Genomic DNA, 20,898 nt, shown 5'->3' with positions numbered 1-20,898 from the left:
CAAATCTATCTTTTATCCAATTCTTTGAGGGATCCACATTTAACAAGCCCTGCTTTTCAGTGGATCCGTTCATTTCCTAAACTTTTATTTTATTAAAAAAAATAAATAAAAATAGCCTCGCAGATGTTTAATCGAGATTGTTCTACATTCTGTTACACCCTCATTGTACATCTTTTTTTATACCATTGTATGATTACCATTGTTTTGTAACGCTTTCCGCAAACTCCCTACTTCCTTTGTATGGTTATATTGCTTACATTGTATATTCCCTTGTATTGATTTGTATGGTTATTATTTCATATTTGTGTAATATGTTGAGTCGAAAAGAAATAAAGGAAACTTGAAACATGTACTGTTCTTTAAAAATTGCGACTGAGAGAAGCGTATGAGAGGAAATGACTTTATCATATAGGGCCTGATCAATATTCTATCTGATAGGAAAAATTAGGAGCATTCTGATGGAACTTATGAAATAGATCTAATTACAATTTAGGCCACAAAATGCTTACCTCATTAGGGCCCTATACCATCTATGACGAAAAATTTCAAGGGCCACCCCCCAAAAAAAAAAGACGACAGAGAGAGTGATAAAAAAAAACCCTCGTTAGTGCTGATGACATGTATGGAAAACATTCCTCGGCGGCCGGGGGTGCATTAGTTGGTAAAGGGCGGGGAGGGGGGGCTTCCCCCATGTACTTAGCGGAAGTGCAAAAACGTCAAATTTATGACTCAACTGACGACACCATAAAACCACCACAGTATAGTACGCGCCGCGCCCTACTATTATTAGCCGCGGGATCCATATCGATAGCAGCGCCAACGAATTTTCTTGCTGTTTTTTTAATTTATGTAAATGCCTAACGTTAGGCCCGAGCTCCTGCCTGGTGGATCAGACAGCCAAATACGGAATATATGGAATTGTGTGTTAACTGTAAACAATAATTGCCATGGCGGGAGATTTCCATTCTTTCAAGCAAAGGATTTGTCAAAGAATTCTGAAGGTAAGTACCGTAGTGCCATCGTCGGACATCCATCGCCATCGGTGTTGACATGTCATGGTTTGCATGGTCATTGACTGAACTTTTGCAGTGATACCGTACCGGTACCTGCCGATCTCCGAACAGCGGAGGAACTGAAACGAGAGAGAGAGAGTGTGTGTGTGTGTACGTGTATGTTGTGGAAGTTAGACAATCAACGTCATGACGTCAGGGCGAGGGGGGATTCCGTTAAAAATAAAAGATTTAAAACATCCGCTCTCATTTAATCCTAAAGTTTAAGTATTAAACGTTTAATAGCCAATAGGCCTACCGTTAGAATTATCGTTAGACCCTTTTCAACTTTCAAAAAAATCGTTCAACTTCAAGTTTAGTTCGATCTCTAACGTTACTCGTTAGACCAAAGTAACAACTGAACAAGCGTTAAATTTTGCTTCAGCTTGATTAACCCAGGGAGCTCCCTGGGTTACAGCTTGATTAGATCTATGGATTCTAGAGTCTAACAAATTATAGAAGTCTGACTGAGAAATAGATCTAACGTTAGAGACTAGACCAAAACTTAGCTTCAGCCTCTAACGTTATACATTGGTTGTTCCGCTGAACTAGGCCTACGACTACGTAGGGCCTACGTCGTTGGCTCCTCTCACCAATACACTAATATACTAATGTCTACAGATGACAGAAAAATGTCAGAAATTGTTGAATAAATCCCAGGACGGTATTCCTGTTTAACTAAGTTAGACTTAGAGCTTGATAATAATTAATATTTTGAGGTGTTAGCCTTTCGTGATGTGTTCAGTTCAGTCAGGCAAGTCAAGACACAACAAAAATGTGTCCAGTTTAAACTGAGTTCAGGCGCCGTTTCCTAGTATACGGTATCACATCTGGCTCTGTGTCCGGTGCGTACGGTACGTCTGGCCGTGTTCCGCAGGACTACAAATATTAGTAATAGTAGCCTATGTTCTAACACTATAGCCTAGGCCTAGATCTATAGATTTTAGTATTAACAGTAACGTTAGGCCCGGGCGTTATGCCTGATGTTTTCGTTAGTCTTAGACCTAACTTTAGGTCTAAGACTAATACAATTTAGACCTAGGCCTAGATCATGTAGACATCTAGATCAAACTGTTTTAGTGTTTGGCCTACGGTACGTAACCAAAAAAAAAATGTTTAAAAACTCTTCTTCAAAGTAAACAAATGGATTTTGGCTACCATGAAACAGGCGAGCCTCGCCTAGCTAGGGCTAGATCTAGAGTCACTAGACTAGATCTAGTTAGGCTAGATCTAATCTAGATCTAAAGCAGGAACGGATTTGGGAGGGAGTGGCACGAAGGCATACATGTATCTGCCTAGGCTGCTTAAAAAAACTCTTCCAAACATATTGATTTTGGCTACCATGAACCAGGCGAGCTTCGCCTAGCTAAACTATAGGGCTAGATTAGATCTAACCAGACTTACGTTAGGCTAGATCTAATCTAGATCTAGATTAAAGCAGGAGCAGATTCGGTAGGGAGTGGCACGAAGGCCTACATGTATATGTACCTGTAGGCTGTACCACCTCATTTTGAATAACCCTTTTTCTTTCTTTTTTCTTTTGCTCGTCAGAAAATGTTTTGATTGGAAAGATCTTCCCATTGTGACCTCTTTTCCCTGTCAGAATTTTTGTCATAAGATCGTAATGATCCATGAAATATATTAAGAAGAAAACAGATCTTCCACATGTTTTATTTTACTTATATACACCCAACCCACGGGACGTACCGTATTATCATGGTAAACGCGATAACTTCAGTTTAACTTTAGGCTCATATAACTTGGTGTGTATCCCATATAGGGAGCCTATTGATTTTAAGGTCAAGGTCACACTGACATGTTTTTAACTTACCCTTCTGAAGTCCTTGAAAACGCGATAACTTTAGTTTAACTTAACCTAGGCCGTGGCGTGTTTTCCTTTAGCAAGAAATTTATCCACACTGCTGCACTCAACCCAGGTGAGGTAAATGGGTACCGATACCGGAGGTAAATGTATATTCCTCAAAAAGCTGTGTGCACCTGAATCGGTAGCCTAGCTTAGCCGGGTAATAATAATAGCAGGGCTCGCTTGGAGAACAGTTTTCGAAACTGACCCTGGGTAAATATACCGTTATTATTATTATTATTTTAATTTGGTGTGTATGATACTACATGTAGCATGGATCCCAGGAAGCCTATTGATTTTGAGGTCAAAAGGTCAAGGTCACACTGACATGTTTTTATCTTACCCTTCTGAAGTCCTCGTTTGTTTGTTTTATTTCCGTATATAAAATAACAAATACAAAGTACATACAAATACATATAACATGAGATGATGAGGTCACTCAATGTTAAGATACAATAATAAAAGGTAAGGAATAAAATAAATTATATGGTTGGTAGTCCATATTCAGCTGCAATAATGCATTGCTGCTGGTCTTCCATGGAGCCAGTTTACTTGCAAAAAGGCTACGATTACCATAATGTAAAGGAAGTTGACCATCAGATACATGTATAAAAGTGAAATCATTAAAAACAAAGAAACATCATATAAGCTACACCTACCCCCCCCCCCTCCCCCCGGCACAAATCAGTGATTTAATTTCATTTAGCACAGATATATTTCAAAAATGTATATTTAAAGGAATTGAAAGTGGTGACATTACGCACGCACAAAGGGATTCTGTTGAATTCAGAGGCAGCTCGGTACTTTTACAACTATTGGTTCTAGGTCTGGGTAAACATATATTATTTTCATTTCTAAGAGTGTAAGGAGTAGCTTTTGTATGAAACATATTTTTCATATATTCAGTGGACATGTTGTTACTAATCTTATACTGTACATGAATAATATCAAGTGAGTATACTGTCTCTTTTGAATAAGTGTCCCAAGTTGGGACACTATTCAAAAGAGACAGTATACTCACTTGATATTCCCAACCCAGAATAGAATGAATTTGAGAGGTTGAAGTGTGTGTATAGGGGTAAATTTTCAAGATTATTCTTCAAGCTCTATTTTGAATTTTTCTAAGTTGGTCAAGTAAAGATTTGTTTGCAGATTGATAGATAATGTCACCATAATCTAAATGAGGTGAAATTATTGAGTTATATATTATCTTTAATTATGACAAATTTACAAAATGCTTTAGCCGTGCAATATAACCAATCATTCTCCCCAGTTTTTTACATAATAATTTATGTGATAGTCCCACTTCATGTTTTCATCCACAAAGACACCTAGATACTTAAAGCTTTTTACCTGAGTCAGTAAATGACAATCAATTTTTAGATGTAAATGTTGTGACTTTTTAAGCATTTTTGGCGTTCCAATCAGCATGCTTACAGTTTTATCATAGTTTATTTTCAAATTATTCCTGTTCATCCAGGCAGATAGACTTTCCAGTTCCTTATTAAGGACGAGTTCGATAACTCTAATATCCTTATGTGAGAAATATATGACTGTGTCGTCAGCATAAAGGTGTACGGTGCACTCTTTAAATACAGAAATTATATCATCAACAAATTAAATGAACAGTAAGGTTCCAAGGAGAGATCCCTGGGGTACCCCCTTAATAATAATAATAATAATAATTAACATTTATATAGCGCTTAATACAACAGTTTCTAAGCGCATTGGAAAGAGAAAAAAGAAGTAGCAAAATACACTGAAAGAGAACAGGATATAGAATTAAGAGGACTGCTTAATGAGGTAAGATTTGAGGAGTGTTTTGAAAGATTCGACAGTGGATGCATTACGGATGGAGATGGGGAGATTGTTCCAGAGTTTAGGGGCAAGAGCAGAAAAAGCACGATCGCCATAACGGGTAAAAGTGCGGGGTCCTAGAGATAGTCGAAGGTGAGCAGTAGAAGAAGATCGGAGACGTTGAGTTGCAGATGATGAGTGACAGAGAGAGATAAGATTTTGAAGGTAGGATGGGGCGAGACCATGGATGATTTTATAGACAAGGAGAAGGAGCTTGAAAATAATTATATTATGAACCTGAAGCCAATGGAGGGAGTAGAGAATAGGGGTGATATGTTCAAATTTCTTAGTGAGGGTTACCAATCTAGCTGCAGTATTTTGAATTCTTTGAAGGGGGGCTATACTAGATTGAGGTAAACCAGCAAGTAAAGCATTACAATAATCTAAATGGGATGATACAAAGGCATGTACTATACGTTCAGTAGATGATTTATCAAGATACTTTCTTAACTTCCCTATCTTACAAATACCCCCTTAAAAATGACTCTTCTGATAAAATTCCATAAATGGATGTACGTATTCTTCTCTTAGTCAAATAACTTTTGAACCAATGCAATTCATCACCAGATATACCAATATTTTAAGTTTGGATAAGAGAATTGCATGATCGACCAGGTCGAAAGCCTTTTGAAGGTCTATAAAAAAAAGCCCCTGTATACTGCCCATTGTCCATGGAATGAAACCAGTCATCCGTTACCTTAACAAGAGCAGTAATGGTAGAGTGTTTCGGACGGAATCCAGATTGAAATGCAGAAAGTAAAGAATGAGTTTGAATATAACGAAGCAATTGCTTCTGCACAATTTTTTCCATTAATTTAGACACACGGGGTAGAATCGATATCGGTCTATAGTTGTTAAATTCAAACTTATCACCTTTCTTGTGAATAGGAACAATTTTGGCTACTTTCCATTTCTCAGGTACAACACCATCTTATAAAGATTTATTTATCAAGAAAGTAATAGGTTCAATTAAAACTGAAGTTGATTCTTTGATTATATATACTGAAATACCATCTAGACCAACAGACTTTGTATTCTTCATATTATGAACCTCTTTCAAGACATCGCTTTCAGAGACAGGCGATAATTGAAAGTTTTCATGCGGAGTGGACGCTACATGATCATGGTGTACATTTGTTGACTCATCGGCAATTTCTAATGTCACATTAGCAAAGTGATTGTTAAAACCATTAGCCACTTCATCTGACATTACTTTGGGAAAAGTGCTATTAGACGAGTTGTTTTTGCCCATAAACGCGAATAACTTCAGTTTAACTTAACCTAGGCTCATATAATTTGGTGTTTATGATACTATTTCCTTTCCTTATCATAAATTATCATATTTTATCATTGACAAGGGACGTGATAAAGTAAAAATCGCAAAGAGTGTTTGTATTTGGCGGCAACAATTTTTTTGTATATAACAGATGAATGCACCGATATTGCACCCATGAAATCCAAACATTTTATTTTGATTTTAATCCAATTATACAGAAGCAAAGAATAAACTTTGATTTGTTGATAACATTAACATTTGATTATATGTATTCTGTTCTTATATATAGCTTATTTCACGTTATGATCTAACATATCTACGGTAACGGTATGTGTTATTGTGTTTCCATGATAAAGTTTAGATATTATTACCAGGACTTTAGCCCAAGAACTTTTTTACAGCCCACATGCAGTATTGTATGTAGGCCCTGTATTATTGTTTTCGCTTAATGTATTAATACATATCAGGTGCCCACTTATTAGAGGTGAGTGTTGCGAATTCAGATAATTTATAAAAATATTGCCAAAGAAAAAAAGTACTTCCAATGCTCTGTCTCCCTCCTTAAAAATTATTTATAATTCTATGTTGTTTTGTGATTTCTCGTCAATATTTTATTGATATTTCATTCTTCAACGAATATGAATTATGAATTGTAACTACATCCTTTAAAGGTATTGTTTAACTTTGTGAGCAGCCGATTTAAAAAATTCTCAAACCAAGATGAAACATGTGTACAAGTGCATGTATTAGAACTAATAAACCCTGAAAACAACCATTATTGAGAATGAAAAGCTAAAACTACAAGGCAAACCCCGATTTTGTAAATAGGCGTCTTATAGACACCTAAATAGTACACATAAGTGTATGGGATGAAATTAAGATGGTGTTTCCGGTCACTTTATATTTCAACTTTTGAAGCACTAAATAATTATTTCGAACGCAATTTTTTCTGGGCTTCATTTTTGTAACATATCACAGACACATGTGACAAGTGTGACCTTCTAGCTCAGATTTTTTAAAAGTCAAACCAATGTTAACCAATCACTTTAATGTTTCTTTTTGGGGATGTTTCGAAGGTACTGAGTTGGTGTATTTTTACCAGTGCCTGAATAAAATAGACTGTAAATCTCAGACAGTATTTTTTTACAAGATAGATATTGTTTTATTTGTATTCTATTTTTCAAGCTTAACGCAAGAAATAAAAAGAAATAAGATTGTTTTATTTATTTTCTAGTAATAACGCCTCACACACATTTTGTAAATATTTGTATTTTTGATTATTGCGGAACATATTAACGATTATTTTCCTGTCTATTTGTAGTAATTAGCTAATGTGACATTGTTTTATATGTGTTTCGTATATGGGCGATTCCAAGAAAATGTGGATATTTTCCAAAATCTTGTATTGGCTCTATTTCAAATCAATAAAAAATTTGGATTAAAATTCACATGGAAGTTTATAAATGCAAATAAAGATCATAATCAGCCTTAAAATAAGGGCCAAAAAAGGGCCTGTTTTCATTTGAAAGAACCATCAAACAATAATCAGTCACTTTTAGTTACCATTTTTTTTTCTAATGCGACTGGCCAATTTTTAGGATATCTTGGTGGTTACAATATACATGTACACTATGCAAATTTTGTCTTTGCTGTTTTAACGCCTTGATTGTCAAGTTAAATTCACAGTATAAACTTGACAGAGAAACTCACTCCTGTAAAACTGACGGACACATAAAAATGTAATGCGACTGACCGTGGAATCACCCAGGATATAAAATGATCGAGATGGTAATCAGTGTATAGCCAAAATAGCCCTTTTTTCAGTGGGGTAGTCCCGTAAAAGTACTTACATTATACTGTAGTGATGATCATTGTTATCTGATAAATTGTCCATGTCTTAAAACTACGATCGGTCATAATAATCATAGCCTATCACCGGTCAGAAGTAAAACTGTGCGTTAGGCAAAAATAATGCCTAGTCGAGTTTACGTGCAACTAATCATTTAATGAGATTTTACTTCGGTATCATAAATGATATGCTTATTATTGGAAATATTTATTTAGATATTTACCCCTTTTCTACATTTTTTCCTCTTCAAATTCGCCTTTTTCTTGCAGATGAGGGATTGTGCGCTTATGATAACATCGCTATATTCGGTGTTTATGTTCATTGTTGTGTGCTACCTTCTCCATCGATCACCTCCCAAAGTACAAACCGTAAATGGCAGATATCAGCGATTTCGGTTTATAGGTAGTCCCACAGAGGACATCAGCGATACGGAGTCCACATCGCCTAACCGAAGTCCGAACACTGGATACTTCATTCTGGATACAAATGAAGTGAGATACTAAAAAAAAAATTGGTTCTTGGAAAGGCTAATGACTTTTCGGCACTTCTAATATAATAATTTTTTTATGGGAATGATGAAAAGAGAAGACATAGTATGGAAGTAAAATGTACTTGTTTTATTATGTGACTAATTTACTTGAGGTGCTCCAAGCTTTTTTTTCCCCTCTCCTTTGGTCATAGAACTGAAGAGATCGAAACAAAGTTTTTTTTTAAATAATTGATAAGAAATCTAATCGCATTTAAATAGCTTCGTGTAAAAACCCAAATTGGTTGTAGAATTTTAATGAGAAAGGTTTAATTTTATATGTTTAATTTTGGTATTTTCTTTTAAAAAACCCAAATGTGACTTCAATATTGTTGAGGTGCTGCAAGCTTTTCATTTTCTTTCTTTGGGTCATCTTTAGGAATAAGGTAGAACTGAAGATATCGAAACAAACATTTTCTTGAAAATGATTAATAAGAAGACTATTAAATCGCATTTTAAACGCTTCGTGTAGAAAACATAATTGGTTGTATATTTTTTTTTATTGAGAAAGATGTAGTTGATATGTTTGATTTTGGAATTGTCTTTTTCACTCGTTCCCCTATTACTTTTTTTCCTGCAGACATTCACTAAGCGGTGCTCACGGTGCTCGTTGGTCTCGAGTAGCGGTCACCTCTATGAATCAGGAGCAGGTGCCGACATCGACAGCGCCGACTGTGTGATCAGAATGAACACCGCCCCCGTCACCGGCTGGACGGAGGACGTCGGCGCTCGAACCGACATCCGTATCATCGGACACGTCAACCTACCGCGGGGCCTTGTGAAAAAAAGTATCCTGCGACAAGAGATTCTGGTGGATGAGCAAACCAGAGCCAGCTATATCATCGTTCCATGGCTCTACGACGAGAAGATCAACATGTCGACTCATAGGATTTTCAAGATTGCGCGGGATTTCAAAGGGCGGTTTCCCCAAGTGAACTTTGTTTTCTTGACTAGAGAAAAGTACGAAGCGTCCGAGAGAAGGTTCAAGCTTGAGACGGGATTTTCGAGGTAAATTTGCAGTTTCCCCTTTTTCCTTTACATGTATTGTGTGTTCGGTCGGCTTCTACCAGGTCGAATATCAATTGTATTCGACGTATTCGCACCAACGAAACGGACTTCGGACTGGACGAGGCTATAACCATGATACTTCGAATAGCATATTATCGGTTGGTTTTGGAGCCTGTTTTGTTGGTGTGACAACAACATCTCTTTGTGCCTTTATGAATCTCCTTGTTTCTCCGTCGTAATAGAAGCCATTGGTACATGCTTTTAGCTTTAATGAAATCCGAAAAGTATGTTCATGAAAATTTTGACAGTCATACTTCAAATTTGTACACATAATTCTTTATCGTTTTTGGAGTTATTATCATTATGGAATATTTATGTCATTTTTTTTTTTCAATCAACCAACATTTACCCCCAGAACTCAAATCAAAACATGGTTTAGTACCGGTTTCGTGTCCATGATGTTCGCCCTCGATGTATGCGACAAAGTAGAGGTTTATGGACTATCAACATCACAATTTTGCATGTAAGTCAATTATCATATTCATATATTTATAATCTTATATTCCTTTTTTAAAAGGGGATACAAATATTACAATTGTTGCATATAGACAAGCCCTATCCATAATCACAGAACCGTTTTGCATTTCATTAGAATGGAAGTTATTTAATCTCTTTAACCGTAGTGGTCATCGTGGTTATATTATCTTTACACGTTAGCATATTTTACGAAAAGTGTGCTGACTTATTCGACTTTATTCCCCCTAGACAGGCAGTTCCAACTTACAGATCTACACGTAGTTCCTGAAGAAAACATCTCTGTTTTCGTAATAATTTATCAACATTTGCGACCCAAGAAATGCATCACTTCGTCGTCCTCTCATCTTTCCTCCTGTTCAACTCTTTCCCCCTTTCTTTCTTTTTTCTTTCAGTGTCCATCCCAAATCCAAGGTCCCATATCACTACTATGAACCCGACGGAGCAAGGGAATGTTCCTTCCAGCGAACCAATGAACTCGGACTGGGCGACGGCCATAAATTCATGACGGAACGTGCCATGTTTGCCCGCTGGTCTCTCATCTACGACATCACGTTCCACTATCCATCTTGGAAGGCCACTATCAAGAACGCCACCGGTAATTTGGATACGCCGTTCCTACGGAAGTACAAGGAAGCGCTGAAGACGGGAAAGCTGGATGATATTCCGCAGTACGTCTACAGGAACGGGAAGCGGTACCGCGTCATTTACCGGCGCGTTCCAAGAAAGGTTGCAAGAGCAAAAACGAACCAGACAAAAGAGATTGTCAACAAGCCTCCAGGAAATCAAACATCAGAGAACATGGCTTTACAAACTAACGACCAGAACCAGAATGGTAAGAGTAATGATACCCTGATAAAGGAAAGAAGTATCGAGAAAGATGTAGAAAAAGAATCTCCAGGTTCACCTAAAAACGATACGAATGGGATCGAGAAAAAGGCTCATGAGGATGGAAAGTCAAAATCAAAAGTGGCCATCAAAAGCCAGGATCGGACATCCAATAAGGCCAAATCGCATATAATAAAGAGAACGATTGTCAAGAGAGTCGTTAGGAAAAAGCACAATCAAACCGATAAAGACTGATGATTTTCTGTACAGTGTTTTTTTTTAACAATTTTTATTGAACATTGTTATGAAGTTGATGGAGCGGTCAAAATGTACAGTAAAGTTATAATCTATGATTCATCTCTATATGAGGTTTAATAACATTTTGATCACTCATGCTCATTACGTCAAGGGAAAGATCTCTTTCCTGTGAGTTCTATCCAGTCCTATTGCTTTCCAAATGACGTGAAGGTAATAACTGTGGTCCAGTTGACTCCCAGCGAATCTAACAATGTTCATACAAATACTTCTCCGGAAAGATGTCTCGCCTTGATTTCATCTATCATGTTCATTTTCCACTGGGGATAGTACCCCCCCCCCCCCCCGCTGCCGTGTTTCAGATATCGTTTTACTTCACGGGAAAAATATCTAGCCGGGATTCCATTTCCCACGTTGATTTACCACTCGGATGGATATCTTTCCCGAACGATATATTACGGGGAGTCCGTATCCCTCGTTGATTTACCATCGGAGTAGATATCTTTCCCGAGATTCTGAATTTCTTTCACGTACATCCCAGGAAAACAATATCACATGGATGTGAGTTATCAGGATCTCGAAAAGATATCTTACTGAGATTCCATCTTCCGCTTTCATTATCCACCCGTGAAAGTTTTTTTTTGTCGGGATTCTAAAAGCCCTCATCCATTTATACACCAGGAAAGATATTTTGCCGAGATTCCATTCCGGCTATACCATAGTAATTTACCAACGGGATAAGTATCTTTCGCGGGATTCTAATTACTCACATCCACGTACATCCCGGGAAAGATATATTGCCGAGATTCCTTCTCTCGTGTCCATTCACCAACCGAGATATATTTTTCTCCCGGGATTCTAATAACATAAATCCATGTGCATCCCGGGAAAGATATCTTGCAGAGATTCTCTCCCGTCTTTGTTCACCAACCGGGATAGATTTCTTTCCCCAAGACTTTTAAACACCCACTGTGACCCACATCCATATCTTTCCCGGAAGATAATCTTCTCCATGATTTTACATGTAATTGCACATTTTTGTTATGCCATGGGATTAATCTGCAGGTGAATGTATGAAAAGATTGGGGGGGGGGAATGATAAAATTGATTCATCGGACGACTTCACATTATTTGTCAAAAAAATAAATAAATAGCGTTCATTATCTAGAATTACAAACGGTAAAGTATTCTGATCTCGTAATTGACTTATTCTGTGTAATACATGTATAGATAGTTTTCAAATTTTGATTGTTACGGCAGTTGATTGTATAAAAGTTCATATAATTTTATTGGACATTCAACTATTGAACTTGTGTTAAAGATGATGAATAGCATGATTTGATGATGCACTGATCTGCGTGTGACACTAACTTTCGATCACTAGTTGTGGGCATTAGTATTTAGTAGGCATATATGTACACAGCATGATATCATGCACTACATGAGTGCATATTTTTATTACTGTCTTTCATGTGGAATTGGATCTTGCTTTAAAACTACAAGAATTTTCTTGAATTCAGATATAGTCATGATGGTATCTATTTATGTTTTGTTATCAATGTACATATTTTAACGTTGGAATCTTGCGATATATGCATGCAGTAAAGATCGGTTGATACAAAATGCTATTCTTGTGCTATTTGTGTGACATACGTTTATATGAGGGCATCTAAATTATTGTAATTTCCGGTATACAGCAATAATTAAAAAATATACATTAGACCATCAAAAAAGGGTATTTTTTGCTCTTCCGCTCTTCGTCATATTTCTTTTAGCATGTAAAACAAAATGTAGCCTGAGAGGCTCGGATATTAAAAGATAACAAGGGTAAATCAACCCCTGCAATAACTTTTTGGATAAAAAGATAAGTATGACATTTTACAATATTGAAATTTCGCTTTAAAAAAAAACCCAAAACAAAACGAGAAACATTTCTATGCACTACACTGAAATATGCATTTGAGAGGATCGATGATGCAACTCAACATTTCCTTTGTATTTGATATTTTATAGTCGGAATTATAATTTTTTTCAGCAAATCTTACAATTTAGGAGGCTCTTCATCAAATCACAATAAATTAAAATAGTGGAACTTCGGCATTTTCAGGGAAGAAGCAAACTTTGTTTCACATTATATTGAAAAGAAATTTAAATAATATCTTAAAATAAAATGCAAAAGAATTGTGAGTGGGTGGGGTTAACGGTCCCTTCATTTGCATACGGAACCAGGATAAATATCACAGCTCTTTTATGCTACATCTTATTTTAATGAAATTCTCATCGTTATGATTTGTATTTTTATTCAAAGTTCTAAGAAAATCAACATTGCATTGGGGGTGGACTTGCCCTTTAGCACGGTGAAGGAATTTGAAGTTAACCGTGTTTTGTGAAATGTTAGACAAGACTGATTGTAAGTAGTGAGCGATGATGGCATATGTTATTTATATCTTCTGATTTTGTTTTATGAGATTGAAACAATTTAATCCTTATTCTTCATGAAGACTTTAATAGCTCCCCCGAGTAGAGTGTGTGCGTGTTTTTATTCTTTTTTATACGGCTTGCGTGTGTGTTCGTGTATATGAGGGTGTGTGTGAGTATGTAACTTTCTGTGTTTTTGGCTATTATCAAAATAAGTTTTGAAAAAATTACATTGGATTTTTATTTCAATTTTTTTTTAATGTACATGGATATGTGTGCGGGGGGGGGGGGGGGCCTGAGCGCCAAAGAATCTTTGCTCTGTCACTTCACTAGTGCCAGTGTCAACGAATCGAGTCCGAGTTGGACTTCATTTTGAGAATAGATGAAACTATGAATTAGTTTCCTAAATTCATATAAAATCTGAGTTATAGAAGTATTGTAATGATTTTCTCAGGTATCCTAATACAATCATCTAGAATGACAGATTGCAGACGGATTTGGTCATATGGGCCGCTACGAAGCGAACTGGACCCATGGCAAATATTTGATATTAAACGACCAATCATTATTCAAATACATATAGACACCACGCAAAAAATTCCTTTCTTTGTCCTTGGTGTTTGGGAATCGTTGCATGGCCCTGGAAAGCGGGGGTACTGGGGTGCAGAAGCACCCCTAAGAACGGATATTAAAAATTCCTGCTCGCCCTTCGCGCTCGCAGTAATTATTTGTTGCATATGCATCTTCTTCAATCAGGATCACAAACAGTGATCAAAATGTTCAATTTTCAGGACAAATACATGAAATCCCCCCCAAAAATATGTATGTATATATTTATATATATAAGTGTGTGTGAGGATTATCTATTGTTACTGGGGGTGCTGTGACAATGCTCAGCACCCCCAGTAACAATAGATTAATCCTCCGTGGCCAGGTCCCTGATGTATATGTGTGTGTGGGGGGGGGGGGGGGTGTGGGTTGAATGTGTGTGTGTTAGAACGGAAAACTCAATTGTGTCCCCCCACCTTTGAGGAGAGACTTTAGCCCATGTCAGCACCCCCAGTCAAAAAGTCGTTCCCGGTGCCCTGAATCTTTGGGGGTAAGAAAAACGCAGTCAATTGGTTTTGAATATCTCTCTTTGATGCATTTCCTATGTAAGCATTTTGTGGTTGATTTTTATCGAATTGTAAATAGACAGACTAATGTTTGATTGGAAATGTTTGTTTATAATTACTGGTCACTGGTTGGCGTGTCAAGGGGCGTGTCAACTACAAAATGAAAGACCGAAAATTGATTCGTCACCTCAGAGTGTCTTGTAATGATTGAAAATTGAGAAAATTGATAACTACGTCAAATGGAATATAATGTTAATTGACAAGATGGACATTTGCTTGTCCATGAATTTTCCTATCTCAATATGTAACATGATGTAACTTGCCATATTTTGAATTTGCAGATTTTTAATTTTCCTTTCTCTCTACCTCTCTGTCTTGTTCAATATTTCACTGAATAAATTTGTTGAATTCAAAATCAATCATCCATGTAGTTCCTAGCTTTTTATTTCTTTGTAAATCGCTTATTAACAATAATAACTGATTTACCCAGGGTAGCCACTTCGACCAAGCGGGTCCTGCATAACATGTTATTATTACCCTTCTCTATTCTGAAAAGTCGAGCGGCGGACAGAAAGGCAAAAGGTCCCATTTTTCAAAAAGTCTGACTCAGCCAGGGATCTCGAACTCACGACTTTCCGTTCATGGGGCGGGCGCTCAACCACTTAGCCACCATCTCCGGTATGTGAAATCAGTAGGTCCCATTGTGAAATATACAAGAGGAACAAGTGGGGATTTACCCTTATGGGGGTAAAAAAGAAGATTTTTTCAAAATTTCTAACAAGAAAAAGGGTCACTGTCTTCACAATTTTGGCTCCCCATCGGACCCCAAATGTTTTCGTTTCTATACTGTCCTTTATTGTCTTTTTTTTTTCAAAAGGCTTCCTGATCAGCCACTGAGAGGAACCGCGAAGACTCTGCTGATCCGAAATTTGTGTTTAATCGGGGGGGGGGGGGACCAAATATTACCTCTCTTGGTGTGTTCTTACGTAAAGGTCAAATTCATCTCAGACAGAAAATAAAGGCCCATATTCTGAAGTCAGTTTTTAATTAGACCATGGTCTCACTCTGTGCTAAAATTATGGGAAGCCAAAAGTGTCAACATTTTTATTAAGTTGTATATTTCTTATGTTTACTGTGCTCTTTCCTGATTCATCGATGGTGAAGACAATCATCTATTCATACTTCCTACACAATTATCAATGATTTGAGAGCCAAACGGGGTGAAATATTATATCTCTACTGTTAATGATTTATGTTACATTTGGCTATCCATACTTAAACCACGACTTTAAACCGGAGTTTAAGTTAACCCGACTTCAGAATACGGGCCAAAGTGTTTTGAATCAATAGAGTAAAATTCAGAACAAACATAACGTTGAAAGAATCATCAAATCGGATGTAGAAATATATGACAGTTTTAAAAGTTTCGCTTTTTTCACAAAACGGTTGTATGCACAACTCAATGACATGTAAATAAGAGAGTCTGTGAGTCACTCACTGATTCTTTTTGTGTGTTTATTTCTTTATTATATACAATATTCCAATTTGTACAGATTTGACAATAAGGAACCCTTTTGGTTTAAACCACAGAATGTTGAATCAATGGTATAATTCCCTTTGTTCAGGGAGGGACAAAACTTTGTTTCACATGGCAATGAGGAGGAAATGAAAATATTTTGTATTTCCTAAAATAATTATTGTACATCAACTCAACAAAGTGAACCCATCAACACATTTTTTCCTTTCCTTTATTTTCTGAAGCGTTTTGAAACATAATTATCATGTGTTATGTGCTATATAAAAACTGATTATTATTATCATTTTTATTTTCATTTTTATTATTATATAAAATGCATTGAAGAAATAGTGAGTGACTGATGTCGTCAGTCCCCTCATATATATACTGACCACGATGTGAATAATACCTGTTTTGTGAAATTAAGCGAAACTTTAGAATGTCATAATATTTAACATCCACTTTTGATGAAACTTACAATGGTATGCTTGTTGGATTTTTATCCTTTTTATTCAAATCAATGTTTTGTTGGGGGTGGACGTGCCCTTCAATACATGATGAATCTATCAGTGTATATGGTGAATATAAGAAGGAGTGTCTTAGAATAGAGAATGTTTCTTTTTCTGTTCATGTAAACTCCGTAGGAAGTCTGCGGGACAGCTTTTTGCTGGTAAACGCGGAGCCGGGGCCCGTTTCATAAAGCTGTTCGTAAGTTACGAATGACTTTACGCACGACTGGAACATGTTACTGGGTCATAAATCAATTACATAGGAATATCACATTGCACAAGAAAGGATAACAAGTCGTGCGTAAAGTCATTCGTATCTTACCATTGCGACCAATTTGAAGTCTCCGTCGGTATAGTGATGACCATTTTTTACAATAAAAAACAACAAAAACCAAAGAAAAACTTTCTTATCGCTTTTCTTACTTTGTTCAAACTTATCTATACTTAGTTTCATTTTTCTTTTTCGTCTAATAGCCAACTTTTTATTTGAAGTGAGGAGAGGAACCGGGAAAACTTTGAAAGGGGAATTGAGATTAAAACTTAAGAAATATATTAATGAAGAACCGAGGCCAAAAAAGAGGTCTCTCATTCATTCTACTCATCGTTATAAAAAGGGTCATGCTCAATTTCACATGACAAGTTTCAAGAACATGAAGAAGTGTTGCGAAAAAATCCTTTCTCTGTCTCTCGCGCTGGTCGAAAGGTGGCGCTATAGCACCTTCGACAACTGCGATTTCAAAACATTCGGAACAAATTGCACAACCCTAAACTACAGTAATCCCCCGCCCTCCGCACCATGTACGGTTCGATTTTAGATTTAAATCTTTAAATATTTGAATTTCGAGTTCTTAAATCTATATTCAGCGTTCGGTTTGTCACTATTCACAGCCGCCGATTAGGATTTCTTCAAAATCCCTATAAAGTATATAGGCCTTCTTAGTAGGTACAAATATAATTCGAAAAAAACTCAGGTTTTTTGTTTGCATCTTCGTCAACGGTGTGCACCCGGCAAAGGCGAAGACGAATGAAAGACAAAAAAAAAAATGAAATTTAACAAAAGAAAGGATAAATTGAATTATTATTACATTATTTTGATGCAGGCCGAAAGGGAAATCTGGTAAAAGTGCTATATCGGATGCTTTCTCGCGGCATCTTATGGTAACCAGCTTTCGGTTACATTAATCATCGATATTCAGTGGCAGATCCAGGGGGGGGGGGGGGGACCATCCGGCCTGTGCCCCCCCCCCTTGAGAGTCAGAGTCAATATGTGTAATGTAAATATGCCATTCATAATATTTTCAATGGGAATATGTCGTTCATGCATACACAAGTGAGGACCCCCCCCCTTTTTTTTTTTTGCTTGCTTGTCAAAATTTACGTGGGACCAAAATTGGCCTTCATTTTTTGTGAAAACCTTTTGGCTTCTCAAATTTTCCTAGGGAAAAAATGCCCCCCCTTGATCCGCCATGTTATTATTTATTTTCTTATTTTGTATATTGTCCTTTAATGCAAGCCTATTGTCATCAGGGGAAATACAGAAGGGAAAGGACAGGCCGGCCACTGCCCTCCCCCCTCTTGAACTTGAAAAAAAAATTAAAAAAGGAAAAAAAGAAAGAATAAAGCTGAGTAAAAAAACTGTCAATTACCCCTCCCCCAAAAGTATAAAGGTTATACCTTGCCCCTCAAGTGCCTAGCGGCGACCCTAGCTGATAGACATGATACCTATGTAATGTTCATTTTAGTTAAGCATAGTCGGCCTTCGATAGAGTGAAAGAAGAAGTTCACCCTGACGAAAATTTAGTTGTAAAGACACAGAAAAAAATTAAATATTGGTGGATTTGAGGAAAATCCATTAACGATTAAGACAGTTGTTATATGATTTTTTATTTATGACGTCATATATATGACCAGCTGCCCCATTATGTTTACTTAAATATGCATAACTTTCATTTCTAATGGTTCATGATGACTAAAGAATTTCTCATTTCAGGAGCAGGTGCATGTGAAATAATTTGTCTATTGATATAACAATAAAGCCCATTATCATTTTTTTTTCAGACTGGCATTAATTTCATTGATTTTTTTTAACTTCACGATACATTGGAAGCTACATGTATACTCACATCTCAAATTAAAAAAAATTACAATGACTTTTTAAATCTTTGATGGATTTTCCTCAACCCTTCGCCAATATTTTTCTGCTGCTTAGTGAGGGTGAACTCATGCGGCCTGCATGGTCGGTATCCCGCTAGCAAGCCAAATCCTCGAGAGCCGGGGGGGGGGGGGGGGGAGAGGGGGAAGGGGGTTTTAACTTCATGTAGTCTAATGCCCTTCCGTCTAGCAACATTTCGTCTAACAACCATATTTGGTCCAGTCATCACTTCATCTAATCACCAGTTCGTCTATGACAATTTCTTATCATAACCAGTTGGTCTATTCATTTTCACCGTCCGGTTTTCATTCATTTCGCCCAATTTACACTTTCCCCAAGACCAAATGGTACGGTGGCTATCATAATTGCACCAAGTGGTTAGAAGACGAATTGATGATGGATGAAATGGCAATTCATGTGGATCGATAGTGTACGAACTGATGGAAGATGAAAAGATAAAGACGAGTTGGTAATTGGACGAACTGGCGCATTAGGCCATTAAACCCAGAATAGATCTCACTCGACGAGTTGCACAAAGGGTACTAGGAATAGAATCATCTTCTTTTTTTCTAATTATGTATTATGTTTATCCTTTTTTTTACAAACAATGTAAATATTTTTGATAAAGTATTGTGAACGCAGAAATAAAAATAAAACAAACAAACAAACAAAGAATTGTCCCCAGTCCAGGCACTTTATAAAAAACGCCTATACTTACCAAGGTCCGGACCATATTAGCAGATAGAACAAATACAGGTTTAATCGTTCTGGAATACGGCTGTGTCCACCCCACACTAGTCTTTCACGTTATCGGGACTCAATTTATATACCGGGCTCTTTTATTCCAAATTCTATCCAATTCTATATTATGTACAACTCTAATGTAACACGATGATGTCATATTCCTCTATTCAACTCTAATGTAACATGTCATGATGATGTCATATTCCTCTATTCAACTCAAATGTAACACGATCTCATTTTCTTCTTTTTTCTTCCTTCTTTCTCCTTATTCCTCCTCCTATTTCTTCTCTCTTAGATCTTTTCTTCTTCTTCATCTTATGCCCCTGTTTTCCTCTCCTTCTCTCTCTGACTTACTTTCACCATTGTCTTAGTGTTATATTATGTATACTAATAAATTCTTCTTTTACAGTGTTTGAAATTCAATGATGAAAATAATATTCCGCTTAGCTAGTATAGGGGATGATATAGCAGCATACATACATTTCATCATTATCCACACGCATTGTGGATTAGGGGTATTAAAGTAATAGTTTAGTTTAGTTTACTCCAACGATGTTGTAGGACTAAGCCTGTTCATCGATCAAAGTAGAATGTCTATTAATTGCTGCTCTTCTTCTATTGCAGACAGTCTATTGGTATTGCAATGTATATTGCAGACAGTCTATTGCTGCTCTCTTCTCCCGGGGGGGGCACTCGACCAAAAAAGTGGTAGGGGTGTGCCGCGGGCGAGGCGAAAAACGGGGGCCTTGGAGCGGGCTTATTGTAAAAAGGAGGGTCCTCGGAACGGGCTTCGGAACTACAAATGTTTGTGAAAACGGGGGTCCTCGGAACGGATCTCCGTATATCTGTGAGTGCGTAGGCATCCCTATGGAACGGGCAATCTTGCATGACGCAGCTAGCGCGGCCTCCGCCGGGTGCGCTCGCACTTAGGCGATGGTCGAAAAGCGCTCTACGGCCGCTTTTCACCAAAATTGTAGCAGATCAATGCGACCGGAACGGCGTAACGAAAAATATGCGAGGCTTTGGAGCGGATTTCTTTCTTCTTTTTTTCTCGATAAGAAGGAAATGCTATGCCTTGGAGCGGCTTTCTTTGTTCTTTTTCTCAATAGGACAAAAATGCTATGCCTTGGAACGGAAATTTGAGTGTAAAAATGGGGGTCCCCTCCGCGGCACATACCCACTATGCATTATATACTGAGTGCCCCCCCCCGGGTCTCTTCTATTGCAGACAGTTATCAATAATTTACATGTATATTGATTGCTCATGTGAATCAGTTCAATATTGTACTTTTCATATTTGTGTATACTTGTTGTTAAAGCCATTGGAAACCAAATTTCTTTGTATGCGTACATTGACAAATAAAAGAATCTTGAATCTTGAATTTGTCAGACCTCTGT

General features: G+C 37.1%; 1 protein-coding gene across 1 annotated transcript; it reads left to right on the top strand.

Annotated features, from left to right (window-relative positions):
* Positions 1–788: 788 nt before the first annotated feature.
* Positions 789–12,661, top strand: LOC129271915 (alpha-N-acetyl-neuraminyl-2,3-beta-galactosyl-1,3-N-acetyl-galactosaminide alpha-2,6-sialyltransferase-like). The gene is made up of 5 exons (XM_054909167.2): positions 789–1,001; positions 8,165–8,386; positions 9,002–9,429; positions 9,845–9,952; positions 10,359–12,661. Exons 1-5 carry the CDS (start codon positions 948–950, stop codon positions 11,044–11,046), a joined length of 1,500 nt encoding a protein of 499 aa, XP_054765142.2. The 5' UTR covers positions 789–947; the 3' UTR covers positions 11,047–12,661.
* The last annotated feature ends 8,237 nt before the right edge of the window (positions 12,662–20,898 follow it).

Source organism: Lytechinus pictus, chromosome 11 (genome assembly GCF_037042905.1).
Source record: "Lytechinus pictus isolate F3 Inbred chromosome 11, Lp3.0, whole genome shotgun sequence".
In the NCBI taxonomy this organism is placed as follows: Eukaryota; Metazoa; Echinodermata; class Echinoidea; order Temnopleuroida; family Toxopneustidae; genus Lytechinus; species Lytechinus pictus.
Note: the sequence above shows the minus strand (reverse complement) of the source record. Positions and strands in the feature narration are given on the sequence as shown.